Raw genomic sequence first — 16,610 nt, forward strand, 5'->3', positions numbered from 1 at the left:
TATCACTGCTTACTGAATATACTGAATATTTTGGGTGATAAGTACTTGATAAGTGGCTTATGAACGCTTTCTGAATGAGGCCCTTAGCCTTTGTCCTGAATTAGGTATTGGCAAATCATTAGAAGTACAAATTGAAAAGTACAGGCATACCCCGCTTTAAGGACACTCACTTTAAATACACTCGCGAGTAAGTACATATCACCCAATAGTCAAATGGCAGCTCAGCACGTCCTGAACAGCAAAGTTGAACTCTCTACCTGCACCGAAGCTGTGCACAAGCGGGGAGACTATAGAGCCTTTTACAAATGCGTTATTTACATCAGTTCATATGATGATTGCAGTACAGTACATGCCTCGATAAGTGGAAAAAAGGGAGTGTTTCACTTTAAGTACATTTTCGCTTTACATACATGCTCCGGTCCCATTGCGTACGTTAATGCGGGGTATGCCTGTAGTTTGCATTAAAGTCTATCTATTGAATCTCTAAATATATTAAGAAGCATGTCTGTAACAGAACCAGGAGTGCCTTTGCACTGTTTGACCAGATTATCATACTGTTTGCTCTCTATTGGACTTCAAGATTTTAGCAATAGCTTTTTGTTTTTGTCACACAAATGATGAAGTTGGTTAAAAAATTAAAAATGGTCATGCATCGATGGGAAGGCTAGGTGGGTTGTTGTAGGAGGAGTTATCCAATACTTATAGTATATTATAATTAAATAACACAGAGAAGACATAGAAGTGAATTTTAAATAAATCTATTATAATGCGTATTATAATGTGTTTAATAAAAAATCTGACCCTGCATGTGTCAATTTCTTCCACTTTATTTATTTCCAAATTCGGTTTCCAAGTCGGTTTAATCTTCACTAGCAATCTATATTAAATGTACTGTAATACTATTGTTTTAGCTAGTTTCTACTTTTAATTATTTTTATGTTTATCAAGGTTAGCCTATAATTTTTGGGGTATGAAGAAGTACATGCCAATTTAATCAGGGGACAATGAATGCTTAAATATTTAGTTCAGAGGGTGGGTCAAGTAATTAACCAATGGTTACTAATCCCACATTAGCAAAGATTTTAGGTAACTGTAGCCTTCAGTATTCAACACTGGGGAGCTATCCAGTGCTGATAAGTCAGCTGTCTAAGGCCTAGATCCACTATCCATGCTCCGGTACATCAGGGCTCATAATGTGATGATACAAAAAACAGGAAGGGACATTATGTTCCCTGAGTTAACGTGATATCCACAAAGTTATTTATTTGCACAAGCATAGTGTTAAGTATAATGGCCATTAGTGATAATGACATGCAAATAAAGCTTTATCATAGAATGGCATATCAACAATAGCCTGGTAAGGTTAATGAGGGAACTTGATGTTACATTAGTTAGGTTCATACCTACGCATATCCACAAAGCTAATAATATACAAAGACATCAGCCGTTGTATTTCTCACTAGCATACGCTTAGCACCATGTTAAGTTAACACTGCCTTCAGTTAGTTTCAAATAACATAACTGCATGAGAGAGAGAGAGAGAGAGAGAGAGAGAGAGAGAGAGAGAGAGAGAGAGAGAGAGAGAGAGAGAGAGAGAGAGAGAGAGAGAGAGAGAGAGAGAGAGAGAGAGAGAGAGAGAGAGAGAGAGAGAGAGAGAGAGAGTGAGTGTATTTCTTGTGTGATCAGTTTTGTGCACAGGTATCTATTCACATGTTGTCTCTCTCTGTTTCTCTCCCTTTCTCCCCCTCCTCTCCTGCAAAACTCATATTTCAAGGTCTGGATGGGAGTAATGCCACCTTTTAGCTAAGAGATACTTAACCAGAGCCATGTTATTTGAAGCTAATGGAAAGCAGTGCTAACTTAACATGGCATTAAGTGTATACTACTGAGATACACAACGGCCAATGTTTTGGTCTACAATAACTTTGTGGATATGCAGTAACCTCAGTAAAATAATGGGCGTTAATGATTTTGATACTGGCCCTTTATTAGCACTGAGTTAACAGACCTCTACGGATCTGGCCCTAAGAAGGCTGTAGTTCCTGGTTCGAGTTCCAGTAGTCTTACAATTACCTAGCAACCTGAAAACATTATATGACAGCACATGGCTGTAATTAAAAGGAGATATGTAAGTTATTATGGGTGAAATGATAAAGCAAAGACAGACAAGCATATGAATAAGTATTAATATTTGAAGGGAGACTTGAGTACAATTACAAAATAAATGATAATGCAGCTTTTAAGATAGGTTAAACAGGTTGGATTTGCCCTGGGGTATTATCTGGTAAGTGATGCAATCTGCAAGTCTACAAAAGACACAATTACCACTTTTATGAATAATGTGAGAGTCAGATTCTAGGCTAACTAACCTCTCATATACAGTAAGTGACTTGAAACTGGGCAAATTACAGTAGAAAACTAATCCAAAAAGGCTTTCAATTACATTAGTTAACCTCAGAGGTCATACAGTACAGTACCTCTGTTAACAGATGATATTTTTATAATGCTGCACATTGTATTCAAAAAATGTTCTTACTTGTTAAACTACATAAAACTTCTAGCAAAATAATTAATTGGAAACTGTGAATTCATTAAAATGAAAGAAAATGTTTCTCCAAATTGCTGTTTGACTAAAGAAGATTAATTCCCATCTCCAATTAAGGAGCATCCCGTTATTAGTATTATATTGTGGTAGCTCATTATTTCTATGTATACGTTTTTAGTTACTATACAACTGATTGATTAAACTAATGCATAGCTTTGCTATGGTGCAATGCAAATACAATAGGTAATGTGCTTGTTCATTTGAAAAATAATCCTTTGTTACTATATTTGGGTTGGTTTAATAATGGTGTTGCTCATTTTAATAGTGGATTTGTTTAAATATACCCTTTACATCTCTTTTTGACTTGTTATTTAATTCATAGGTGTGCATTGTCCATTTAAACCCACTGAGTAAACACAAAACATAATTTAGCGACATAGAGATTATTGTTGTTTTGTGAATCCTTTAAAGGAGCAATCTACCTTTACTAACCTCAGTTTTCTTTTTTACTGAAATAAGCAAGTAAACATATCACATGTGAGCACATTGATCACTTAGCATACAATGCTTCCCCTGCAGCTAGGGATTATGGGAAATGACATGCAAATGAGCACACAGTGTCACCTTTTGCTTCAAATCAATTTTAAAATGGAGCCCTATAATCTTATGCCTGCTGCATTATGCAGCTCTTCAGCACAGCACGGGATGTGATGTGTATAGTAAGTAACCCTACTCACGGGCAGCTCTTTCACACTGTTGGGTCCCATCAGTGCGAGGATGGTTATACTGGCTTTGCAATTGGAACCTGGGGATCCTCCCAAGCTGAACCGTATTATTTCCGGCTCCGGGGAGCCTCCGAGTCCCAGAGATCCTTGCTGATGATTTTACTGGTATTTCTTCCTTGTTTTTGAAGAGGATTTAAATGACCATCCAATGGAAAGTCACAATCCATGATGTGCTGCTTCCTATTGGCTTGAGATTTGGTAACCGTTTTGTTTCCTTTGAGGGAGATTTAATCCCAGTAAGTCTCTTTGGTACCAAGGGGTCTCTGGAGTTTAGAAAAGTGATGTTTGGCTGAGGGGGACCCCCTGTACAAAAGTACTTGGTAAAAAAAATTAGATGGGTGAACTGCTGCTTTAATGCAAAAGTTACTTTGTGATTAGAGATGCGCAAATGCTTTAAACTTGCTTCACAAAATGTATTGCTTTTTTGAAGTGAAACTTCCTTAGTGACACCTCATTCGTGATGGGGCAAAAAAGAATTGTGGAGACAGAAATGAAACGGATGTGACGTCAGTGCTGGCAGTTGAGGCCGGGCTGTGTTCTGGCTCAGCCCGACCCCAACACTGACATCACACCCGCTCCACAAATAAGATGCGGCGGCAGTGGCGGCGGCGATAGCCGCCGGCGCTGCTCCTAATCACCCCCCCCCCCCCGAGCCCCACACCCCCCACACACCGTGACATATGCGGCGGCGATAGCCGCCTCTCCTAACGGCCGCTGCCATGCCGCGCAGCCTCTCTCCTCCCTACCTCCGCTTTCCTGCGTCCCGCTGACTGAGCGCCGCCGGGGTCGAGGCGAGGAGCCCAGGGATCATGGAGGGTAACCGCCGCCGCAGCTCCTAACGAGCTCTGCTCCCCCCACCTGCTGACATGCGGCGGCGGCAGCCCTCAAAATTTAATTGCCGCCACTCCTGCTGACCTCCCCCGGCCGAGGCATGGAACTGGGGGGGGGGGGGTAGAGTGAGCTGCGTTCCCTACAGCACCATCAGAAGGGGATCGCTGCAGCGCTCCCCCTCGAAGCCAGCTCCCGCTGACGATGACGCGCTGCCCCCCTTCCCCGCCGACACTGCCTCTGCCCTCGCAGCACTTCCGGAGGGGGGGGGGGCCTTTATTAAGGTATCTGCCCGGTGCGGCCGGGTCCGCAGCTCTGCCTGTCTGTGAGGGGACTAGGCGTCTCAGGCAGAGCCACCGCGGGTCTGCAGCTCTGCCTGTCTGTGAGGGGAGTAGGAGTCTCAGGCAGAGCTGCAGCGGGTCCGCAGCTCTGCCTGTCTGTGAGGGGGGGGGAGGAGGAGAGTCTCAGGCAGAGCTGCCGCGGGTCCGCAGCTCTGCCTGTCTGTGAGGGGGAGGGGGGGAGGAGAGACTCAGGCAGAGCCGCCGCGGGTCCGCAGCTCTGCCTGTCTGTGAGGGGGGGGGGGAGGAGAGTCTCAGGCAGAGCCGCCGCGGGTCCGCAGCTCTGCCTGTCTGTGAGGGGAGTAGGAGTCTCAGGCAGAGCTGCAGCGGGTCCGCAGCTCTGCCTGTCTGTGAGGGGGGGGGGAGGAGGAGAGTCTCAGGCAGAGCTGCCGCGGGTCCGCAGCTCTGCCTGTCTGTGAGGGGGGGGGGGGGGGGAGGAGAGACTCAGGCAGAGCCGCCGCGGGTCCGCAGCTCTGCCTGTCTGTGAGGGGGGGGGGAGGAGAGTCTCAGGCAGAGCCGCCGCGGGTCCGCAGCTCTGCCTGTCTGTGAGGGGGGGGGGGGGTGTGAGGGGAGGAGGAGAGTCTCAGGCAGAGCCTCCGCGGGTCCGCAGCTCTGCCTGCCTTTGAGGGGGGGGGAGTCAGGAGAGAGGGGGCAGGACACAGAAAGAGAGACACACATACAGTGACAGACACACACACATACATATATACACACACACACACACACACACACTGACTGACACACATACACACACACACTGACTGACACACATACACACACACTGACTGACACACATGCACACACACTGACACATACACACACACTGACTGACACACACACACACACTGACTGACACATACACACACACACTGACTGTGAATAGGTTAGGGGGATGTGTGAGGTGCAGGGGGGCTGCGCATACGTCACACGGTCACACGCACGCACACGGTCACACACACACGCACATGGTCACGCACACACGCACAGTCACACGCACACACACACAGTCACACGCACACACACACAGTCAGTCGCGCACACAGTCAGTCGCGCACATAGTCAGTCGCGCACATAGTCAGTCGCGCACACAGTCAGTCGCGCAGACAGTCAGTCGCGCACACAGTCAGTCGCGCACACAGTCAGTCGCGCACACAGTCAGTCGCACACACAGTCAGTCGCACACACAGTCCGTCGCGCACACAGTCAGTTGCGCGCACACGCACTGTCACGTGCACCGTGCACTGTCACGCGCACACGCACTGTCACGCGCACAGTCACACACAGTCACACAGTAACACGCACAGTCACATGCACAGTCACACAGTCACACGCACAGTCACACAGTCACACGCACAGTCACACAGTCACACGTACACACACACAGTCACACGCACACACACACAGTCACGCACACACACACACACACGAGGAATTCACGCTTAGTGCAAATACAAGGGATGTGTACGCATGTTCTAAGTCAAATTTATTTGCGTTTTGTCAATGAAATTGTATTTTGATTTTTAATTAAAACATCACCAATACAAATAAAATTTCTGTGACAAAAGTCAAAGAAGTTTCACTTACTATGCGCGTGCACAGCACACACAGCTTTTTTTTCTTATATTTTGTCTTCGTACCATTTGTGCAACATTTTACATGTTTTAATATGTCACCAATTTTGCAAATAATTTTTACCACTTTTCATCAGAATTGTTTGTGTGAAGTTGCTGGTTCGCAAACATTTTTGCGAAACAAAAACGTCAAATTTCTCCCTATTTGCAAACTACCACAAAAAGTTCTTACATCTCTACTGTACCTATAATGCCGATGAATTGCAATACAGAAGAAATCATTTAATACATATTTAATGTGTCATTTGTCCTTGGATTTTTGCTTTTACCCTCATAATATTATTTTTCCTTTAATTTGAAAACGATCTTGTGATTGATAGCAAGCTCTTCTTTGCAAGAGAAGCACGTTGGGGCCCATTAATTTAGCTGGGCGAAAGGTATTTCTGTATGAAAAGGGCCAATTTTGTACAGAAACAAATCTTGCTATGTTCATTAAATAGTTATCTCACATCAAACCCAAACCGTGCGAAAATGGCATTTTAGGTTGCAATATGTTTCTGGAAGTACAAATCCATGTGGTATGTAAATTTTGTATGAAAATAAAGCAGCCTCCAAAGATTATATATTCACATGCTACCTATTAAGCTATGAGATGGCATTTTGCAGGAAAATGTCACAAAGGTTTCCTGCCCCCCACGGGAGGAAGAGTCCATTATAGTAATTTCCCTATCTTCTTTTGTACCGCAGAACTACTTAACCTATTCAACTTGGAGTGAGATCCAAATGGCTTTATATTTTTGCATTTATAATTCTCCTTTGAAAACATCTCACCTCTCCCTCATGTCACTTACGTGAGGGAGAGGTGAGAAACACATATCACATCAAATAGGACACATTTAATGCATCCATTCTCTCCAATTGTGTCATTATCACTTACCTTGTACAGTATAAACTTTTCATTTTTTTTTAACCAACATGTTTTATTGTCTAACCAATGTTGTATTGCACTGGCAATGCTATTTAAAAATAAATAGTGCTAATAATATGTTGTATTTATTGAAACGTCTCAACTGAGAATCTAAACTATGTGTTTGTTAGAAAAGGTGCTTCCGTGGTATTTCCGAGAGGTCTAGGTAAAAGCGAGGTTTGATGCACTGCTCTGTTCTCTGGAGTAGAGCTGCAGTATATGAAAGAACAGTTTCTTATGTCTGAAACAGAATATTAGATTTACACCACTTCACATATTGGAATTTTGACAATAAATACAAGGGAAAAAGATTGGCGCACATAGACCAAGATTGTGATACATCTCATCAGAATCTGTGCACCATGTAACTCCTCCTATCGATACTACCCAGGTCGGAAGCTGCGGCAGATGGGCAAAATTGGAGCAAAGTACTTTGAGACATAGAGTACTGTAGGTGCAGAATGAAGAGGCCATTGTTTTTGCGCCAAAATTGCCTTGATGCATACAGGCCAATGCTTTTAGTCTGCCATGCTGCTGCAGACAGAGTAATTGATCTGAACCGCCTTTACAAATTAAGCAGAAAAAGACAGAGTCCTATTTTATTACAGTCATGAGTGCTAAATATATCCGTTCAAACCACATGTGGGACACCTGTGCACAAAACGGAGAACACCTGTGACACCAGTGATATATGATAATAGGATTAAATGATATATATATATATATATATATATATATATATATATATATATATATATATATATATATATATATATATATATATATATATATATATATATATAGCACTTGGGACTAGTAAAATAGGGCTCTCTTTCTCTTGCTGTGTTTCTAGCAAAACCCATATTTCAGTGTCTGGAAGGTGCACTAACGCCACCTTTAGCTAAAACAGGCATGATGTGAGTCATGTTAAGCTAACACAAGGCAGTGCTAACTTAGAACTTTGAGCAGGGATATCCTTAAAACCTGACTTGTTGGTGGCCCTTGAGGGCTGGAGTTGGCCTCCCATGCTCTTTGCTTATCAACACTCACAACCTTGTAACTTTCACTCACCCTACATATCTCTTTAAACATTTGCTGCCTAGTTGAAAGACAAGGTGAACTGTATCAGACGAGAGATCCCTCTGTGCCCTCCTCCCTACCTATCCTGAATCCCACTTGATCTATTGTAGATGTATTTTTCTCTGTTATAGGTGAGAAAGTATCTCAGTTACTCTTCTCCTCTACCTTCCAGCTTGATTCCATTCCTTCACATCTCCTAAGAACTCTCACTCCGATCTTTGCACTCACTCACATTTTACACTTCTCCCCTGGTATCTTCCCTTCCCCCTAAACATGCTGCTGTGTTGCCTATTCTCAAGAGCAACATCCTTGATGCCACTGACCCATCGAATTATCACCATGTCTCCACCTACCTTTTGCCTCTATACTTCTGGAACAACTTGTTCCTTCCCACATGCTTCCTTTCCTCAGGTCTCCCCCTCTTCTGGAACAGCACTCCCAAATTAGCAAACAATCTCTACATTGCTAAATCCCAAGGACATTACTCCCTTTTCATTGAACTTGACCTGTCTGCAGCTTTTGATACTACTGACCACTCACGCTCTCTTTACACTTTCCATTCCCATGGTTTCCAGGAACAGGACAAATCCCTCTCCTGGCTTTCTACCTGCCCTTCTTATTCCTTCAGTGCATCTTTTTCCGCTGTTAGTTTATTTGTTGGTATACCTAGAAGCTTAGTTTTGGCAGCTTTATTCTTTTCTCTCTATAAACTCACACTTGGTGCCCTTATTCAGTCACAGAGCCTCACATCAGCATTACAGTACAGACCTCCAACTGTCTCAGTGATCTTATTCTGATTGGTAGTTAGTTAGACACCTTAAACTCAATATGTCAAAGACTGAGCTGTTTATAATCCAACCTAAACCAAACTGCAGGTATATTCCATCACCGTGGGTAATACTACAATCCATCCAGTTTCTGAAGCCTGTTATTTAGGTGTCATATCTGACTCTTCTCTTTTGTTCTCCTCTCCACTTAATGCTATTGATAAATCCTGCCATTTCTTACTCCATAACATTGCTACAATATAATTTTTTTTCTGTTTTTCTACTACTACAAAAATATTAACACATGCCCCATTCTCTCCCGTTTAAACTACTGCAACCTACTCACTGGCTCCCTGCCACATAACATTCTTACCATTCAAACTATTTAAAATGCTGGTGTGCGGGTAACCTCACTCTTCGTGATCAGCCCCTGTTTCTTAACTCCAGAAAACTCTCTTGGCTCCCTATTGCTGTAAACCATGTATTCAAAATAAAATGATGTTTTGCTCTTTCAAGGCTCTACACTTTTCTGCCTCTTCTCAGCTTTAATCTCTTGCTATTCCCCTACTCACTTCCTACACTTTTCTCATGCTTGTCTTCTTCACCCCACCCCCCACCCTATGAGTACCACTGATAGCGAGGATTCCCCACTGCCGGGGGAACCCGCATGTCTAAACAAAAATAAGTCTGGCTACAGTACATCTGTACAGTACATACAAAAAATGTACATATGACTCATGTTTATAGATGTGTAAGTGGTGCTTTTGCGTTCTGTAGTGTGTCTTCTGGCGCTGGAATGTGTCTTATGGAATAACACAGCTTAGTAAATATGATCCTATTTGTCAAACCTGATTTAAATAGATGCATTTAGAATGAGCATTTATCAATTTAAGTAGATCAAGCTAATATGTCCCTATTTTACACTCACTGGGGCTTATTTAGTAAAGTGCGACAGGGCGCTATCTCCATGAAAGTTACCCTATCTGTCAGCAAATTGGGGATGAGTGATAGAGAGCAATGGGTAAAAAGACAGTGATGTTAAAGAACATGCATTCAAATGTTAAGTATTTGGGGCCCTCACCTTCCTTTCCTATTACTGGTGTCCAAAAACATTTACTTACTTAAAGTTGTAAAGCCCAGGAATGGGCAGGCTGCAACACTGCACTCGCTGAATCACAGCAAGCACTGCATGGCCTAAAAGATTACACAATATCTACTGCATGTGTATGTAGGTGTAGGTGGCAATGTTCTTAGAAAACATAGGCCCAGATCCACAAAGTTCTGGTATCTCAGAGCTCATAATGGCATGTGATCAAATTGAGTAGCAGACATTATGTTCCCTGAGGTTAACCTAAATCCACAATGTTAATTATATGTAAACACAATAGTCGTTATTGAAGCAGGAATGTCCTTAAAACCTGACCTGTTGGTGACCCTTGAGGACTGAAGGTAGCCTCCCCTGGCATACAGCAGCAGTTTTGCTTGTCTAGAAATATTGCTGAGTGAATTTGTAGTGGGTGTGAGACTACCTCCATAAACACTCAGAGGAGTGAGTGCAGCAGTGGAAAGTGTGTCTGAATATTGAACCAGGGTTGAGGTGAGAGCAGAGCGAGTTCCTTATAAGAACGTTAGCATGCTGGCCCAGGCAGGTGTAAAGGATAGTGTTACAGTTGATGACAGATGAGTAAGGGAGAGTTTACAGCTGAGGAAGGATTCCAGAGGTGGATAATGCATGGATTTCCAGTCTCTGGAATAATGATGGGAGACATAAGGTGAAGTGGAGAGATAGAACATCGTTTTAGTACAAGGCCATCAATATGGGTGCTAGAAGCAGGCCATTAGTAATGTCCATAGGAGGCAAAAAGGGAGAAAAAATATAAGTTCAAGGAGATAAAGGTGTCATAAATATGACAAAGTCTCATAGGATGAGGCTTGAAGACTCAGAGGAGAGAAAGAGGGACAGCCAGAATTCAAAGGCAGAGAGAAAAGTAGAGGTAGCGGAAGGAGGATGATTAATTACAGCAATACATACTGTAGGGCTAGTGGAGAAAAGAAATGGGTAGCATGAAACTGAAAGGATGTGAAAGACAAAGAATGCCTGGAAATAGCAGTAGAGAGAGAAGAAATCCCACTCGGCCACTTGAATGCCCACGGGCATGGGGTATGAGAGAAGGAAAGGCCATGTAGGTTAGTGCAGGCTCTGTGCAGAGTCAAAATCAGAGAGCCAAGTTTCAATTAGAGCAAAGAGATTTAGGGAACAGGAGAGGAAGTGTTCATAGGGTTAGATTACTTAAGGTCTGTAGTCAGAGCAAATAATGTTATTTTACTTAAAAGAGGGATGGCCATTATTTTTCCTAATTCTTCCCTTAATCACAAGGTAATTAATTATGTCTAATAACAATGCCTGTAATTGAACTCATAAGCATAGGGTTAACATAACGTTATTTCAAGATAACACTACGTTCTCTATAGCAATGTGATATTGTTTAAGCCTTGACATTACTTCCATCCAGACTCATTTAAATCAATTGAAAATATTTGACCTATTTAAATTAGCCTATTTCACACATATAGCACCACCCAGAGTATATGTTAATCTGTTTGGAGGTTCATAAGTAAATGGGTCCTCTCCTCAATCGTGTTTCAAGAAGAATCTTCCCTTTATAAAGAAAGTTCTTATCAAAAATGCATTGAGACAGAACATATTTAAAGTTGCTCAGACAAACAGGCTGCCCATGTAGCAGTGACATCATACAGTACACCGTCTTGCAACTAGACATTGGAGCTTGGGAGTAGAGCTCTCCATGGAAAACATGCTGGGACAGGGATTAGGCGATTGCTTCTGTGCATATAGAAAATTAGGCGTTTATGAGTAGCTTGGTATGTCTTTATGAAACATTACATTCTATCATTATGGAAGTTTTTTTTGCATTGTGTTCCTTATGCATGTGCTGTTAATGGTAGTGGTCTGTTTGGATTACTGAGCTGCATGGAATCTCAGAGGGATTTTCACCACCATAACCACAGTTTCTTAGGACTATCGCATGTCTTTATATAAGATCAAATGATACAAAAGAAGACCGTGCTTGTTCTTCCAAAATGTGTGATGCCAAAGTGTTTTTGCAGCTACTGTGTTTGAGCACTCCAAAGCTCCCCCAGACACCTCACAGCGGAGATCTAGGAAGATTGAAGAAAGACGCACACAAAGTGCACCGGAGATCAGTAAAAAATATATATTATGGACAATAAAAAGTATATGCACACTTACAATTTGGAATGCATTAGCGAGTATATGAATGATCGTCAAAGATGGAATCCCAGAGAGTAAGTCATCAGTGTTCGTGGCGTTACTGTGGAGGACACTAACTCACCATACTCACTAATGCATTCCAAATTGTAAGTGTGCATATACTTTTTATTGGATCTATAATATATATTTTTTACTGATCTCCAGTGCGCTCCGTGTACTACTTTGTCATATACTGTAAGATACTGTAAATTGATTTAAGAGGCTTATTATACCATCTACGAGTATACTTCTACTGGTTTTGAAGTTGTCAGAGCACTATAGCGCAATTTTTCTCTCTTTTCCCTGCATGTAATGTTTAAGAAGCTTCAGGTATATCTTGAAAAGTGTAATATGAGTTTGTACGATAATTAGTTTAATTCAAAGATGAATCAAAGCACACATGATTAAACAAACAGGATCTTGGAGCAAGCTTGCAGCTTTTCAATAGGAATACCTTAAGTATTGTGTTCATAATGTATAATTGTATAATTTAGCACTTTTGCAAATGTATAATATTTTTTCCAAAGCTTGAGGCTTTTGATCAGATTTCTAAAGCATGTACAGATGGTCTCAGAACTAGAAATGTATGCGATGCTAAAAGATGTGAGGAAAATGAGGCCTAAAATAAAATAAACATATACTGTTATTAATTTGACTCCTTTTTTAATTCCTTAATTTATTTTCTCCGATAACTCAATCACCAGGATTCACTCAGCTACAATATGGGTTATTGCACAGCGATCCCGCTTTAACTGCCAAGGACTTGAATGACAGTTAGGGTTGTTTAAGTAATAATCCCCTCAGAACAGGGCATTACTGGCCAGTAATGCCCTGGCTGTGTTAAAGTCCTCGGCTTCGCCTCGGGCCTTCAACTCTTCCAGCTAGGGCATTATTGGCCAGTAATGCCCTGTTCTGAGGGGATTATTACTATTATAGGCTAAATGTAGAATTTTTTCATAAATAATAGACACTTTTGTATAGTTATATAGATTTTTTTATTAAAATAAAATGGTAAATACATTAAACCACCTCTATATACGCTTACACTGCAGCTATCTATAGCCACACACTGCCGCCCCCTCTGTGTACACACACACACACACACACACACCAGCTCTACACACACATAAACTGCTGCTACACACAAACTCTGCTGCTACACACACATACAACACAATAGCACAGCATACCACACACACACACACACACACACACACACACACACACACACACACACACACACACACACACACACACACACACACACACAAACACACACACACACACACACACACACACACACACACACACACACACACACACACACACACACACACACACACACACACACTGCTGCTGCTACACCCATAAACACTGCTGCTGATACTGGCACACACACACACACACACACACACTGGAGCTCTATACACACATACAGCAGCTATACACACACACACACACACACACACACACACACACACACACACACACACACACACAGCACCTCTACACACACACACACACACACACACACACAAACTGCTGCTACACACAAACTCTGCTGCTGCTACACACACATACAGCACACTACACCACACACACACACACACACACACTGCTGTTGCTACACCCATAAACACTGCTGCTGACACTGGCACACACACACATGAGCTCTCTATACACACACAACACAGCAGCTCTACACACACACAATCTGATGCTAGACACACATACAACACAACAGCACACCACACACACACACACACACACACACACACACACACACACACACACAGCTGCTGCTACACTCATAAACACTGCTACTGACACACACACACACACACACACAGAAACAGAAACTGCAGCCACAAACAAACTGCAGACAGCCACTTACTTACTTTGCAGACCCCCCCCCCCCCCATTCAACAGAATCTGCTCAGTCACTCAGTCAATCTCAGTCAGCTCTGTTTCACGAGGGACGGGGAGGAGCCAACCCGTGGCTGATACTTCCTGACCAATCCCCTGCCCTGTCTCAGAGCTGATCTGAAAGCTGATTGGCTGAAAATAAACACATTGAAAATATACACAATGCAAGCTGCAAAAATTCCGGGCATTACTGATTGGATAATGCTCGGAATTTTAACCAATCAGAGAGCAGGGATTTCAATAATGCCCAGAATTTTACTGCTTTAGCCTATAATGTGCGATAACCCATATTTGTGAATCTCCCCATTTACATTGAGTTTAATACAATACCTCTGTCTTTATTTTGCAGCAGACAGATGATGCAGCACAGACTGATGGCCAGCAACAGACGCAGACCTCTGAAAATACAGAAAACAAAACACAGCCCAAAAGGCTCCATGTTTCCAATATCCCCTTCAGATTTAGAGATCCAGATCTTAGACAAATGTTTGGTGTAAGTATCCATTTGCTAAATGCGTATAATATGATTTCACATTTGAGCACTTACAATTGGCAGTACAAAGGCAACAAAATGTCAATACTGAACCATCAGGGCGGGTTGAACTTCGTAGGAACCACATTTAGCAAAAGGGGTATTGTGGAAGTTAAATGATGTCATAGGAGCCCAGCTATGGGTCCAGCAGACTGGAAAATCTATAACCCACTTTGTCACTTGGAAAGCAGGAGAGTGGGATTAGCACCCTATAGTATGTTAACATTAATCTGTGTATACGCCGCAACATTCCTACATCCAGCCCCCATGGATACCGCACATTTTTCTATACTAAAGCCTTATTTACAGTGCACCCTAAAGTACTCATTTGGTTAACACAATCCTTGTTTCTAACAATTCTTCCACAATCTGTTGTATTGTAAATTGCTATAAATAAATGTAGGGTTTTAGATCAGAATTTCTTATATGTGGCACTTTTCTGGTAAGATTAAGTGCAGCAAGTTCCCTATGTGACCAGATCGAAGCCTCTCGAAGTGGCAAATAAAAGCATAAAGAAAGTATTACAGCTGTTAAAGAATATGAGCAAAAACACTTCCCCTAACTCACAGAGATACATTGTAAATTGTCTGGCTCCCGTCTGATGTAACAAGTATGAGGAAGACATGCTTAGATAATTAATTTGCCAAAGCGTAACAGGTGTAGGCACTCTATTATTACATGGAGCTCTAAAAATGTGTCCCATGTCAATAACAAAATACTATAGTATGTGCCAATTAGAGATATTGGCATATGTTAAAGAGCACTTTTCCTTTGACATATCACTTATATATTTACAAAAATTATTAAAAGATATGGGACATGATTAAAATTGTCTCTTTTTGGTAACCTATTAAAGCGTTTAATTAAGGCAAAAGGCAAATCTACAATAATTTTTTGAGCGTTATTACTTAAACTGCGATAGTGTGAATCTGGGCAATATTGCATGGAAACTTCCACTAAAGTCAATAGGTGTTTCCGTTCAATAGAGCGCCCCCTATTGACACAATCACAGTTTATTAAATTACTCTGCAAGGTATTTTATAGTATTGCACCACTTCATAAAAATGCCCCTAAATTTACTTTGTCTGTATTTAACTCATTAGTTCAAGAACGTACCACTTACAGGTAACAGTAAGTATACACACATGCTAAGGATATGTTACATGTAAAAACAGAAGATAGCACTGTATTACTTTCAAAATAGACAATATGTTATCTCCTTGCTGCAAAATTGTGGTAAAAGTAGTGTATACAAATACAGATTTATCAAAGGGAAACCCCAATCGTTTTCAGTGGGATTCATTGTGTGCTTTTGTCTCAGTTTTACAGCTGGGAGACTTTAGTAAAAAAACAACCTATAATGTGTCCCTATATGTTGATGGGATTTGCCCCACAGCACAATAAATTACACTGTCAATGTCAATGGCTCCTGTTTTGTGGAACCCAGGGGTCCCATGGGAGGTCGCAATGCGTCCCCTGAGAAACATGTGCTAATGGTTCTTATGTATTACTGTTCACCATACATTGGTATTTTGACAATTCAAAATGGTATGTTATATAGTATACTGTACGTAATGTATAAACCTGTGACACTAATAAATCAATATATGCAATAGTATTTTTATGTACAAATACGTAAGCTGGGCAATGATGTTTTTTTTTTTTTTTTAAGGGAAAAGGGTACTGAAATAAAATGTAATATCTCCAATAAATATACAGTATGCATTAAATAAAGAAATGTGGCAGCAAAAGTATCTATTCCCTCCGAGTTTTCCAGCCCCATTCCTAATAACACCAAAACTATGATATGGAGTTTTTTGTTAATCCCCAAATACTCAATTTCTTTGCATAAATAGCCCTGATGCTGTGTTCTGCATAGCTATACTATGCTTTTAAAGGGCTCCACAGTCCCCAGAAGACTGAAAACCACTGCTGTTATATTTATATAATGTGTTATGTTTCTCTTACGCCTTTTCCTTCTT

The 16,610-nt window shown here is 41.6% G+C and overlaps 1 protein-coding gene across 9 annotated transcripts in view; it reads left to right on the forward strand.

The window, feature by feature from the left end:
• RBFOX1 (RNA binding fox-1 homolog 1) overlaps positions 1 to 16,610 on the forward strand; it is a 658,912-nt gene that overhangs the window by 439,911 nt on the left and 202,391 nt on the right. For all 9 annotated transcript variants that reach the window (XM_075565294.1, XM_075565297.1, XM_075565302.1 and 6 more), the window contains exon 3: positions 14,446 to 14,589. In XM_075565294.1, the coding sequence (XP_075421409.1) occupies positions 14,446 to 14,589 (144 nt within the window). The remainder of the gene's footprint in view (positions 1 to 14,445; positions 14,590 to 16,610) is intronic.

This window comes from Ascaphus truei, chromosome 11 (assembly GCF_040206685.1).
Source record: "Ascaphus truei isolate aAscTru1 chromosome 11, aAscTru1.hap1, whole genome shotgun sequence".
Classification (NCBI taxonomy): Eukaryota; Metazoa; Chordata; class Amphibia; order Anura; family Ascaphidae; genus Ascaphus; species Ascaphus truei.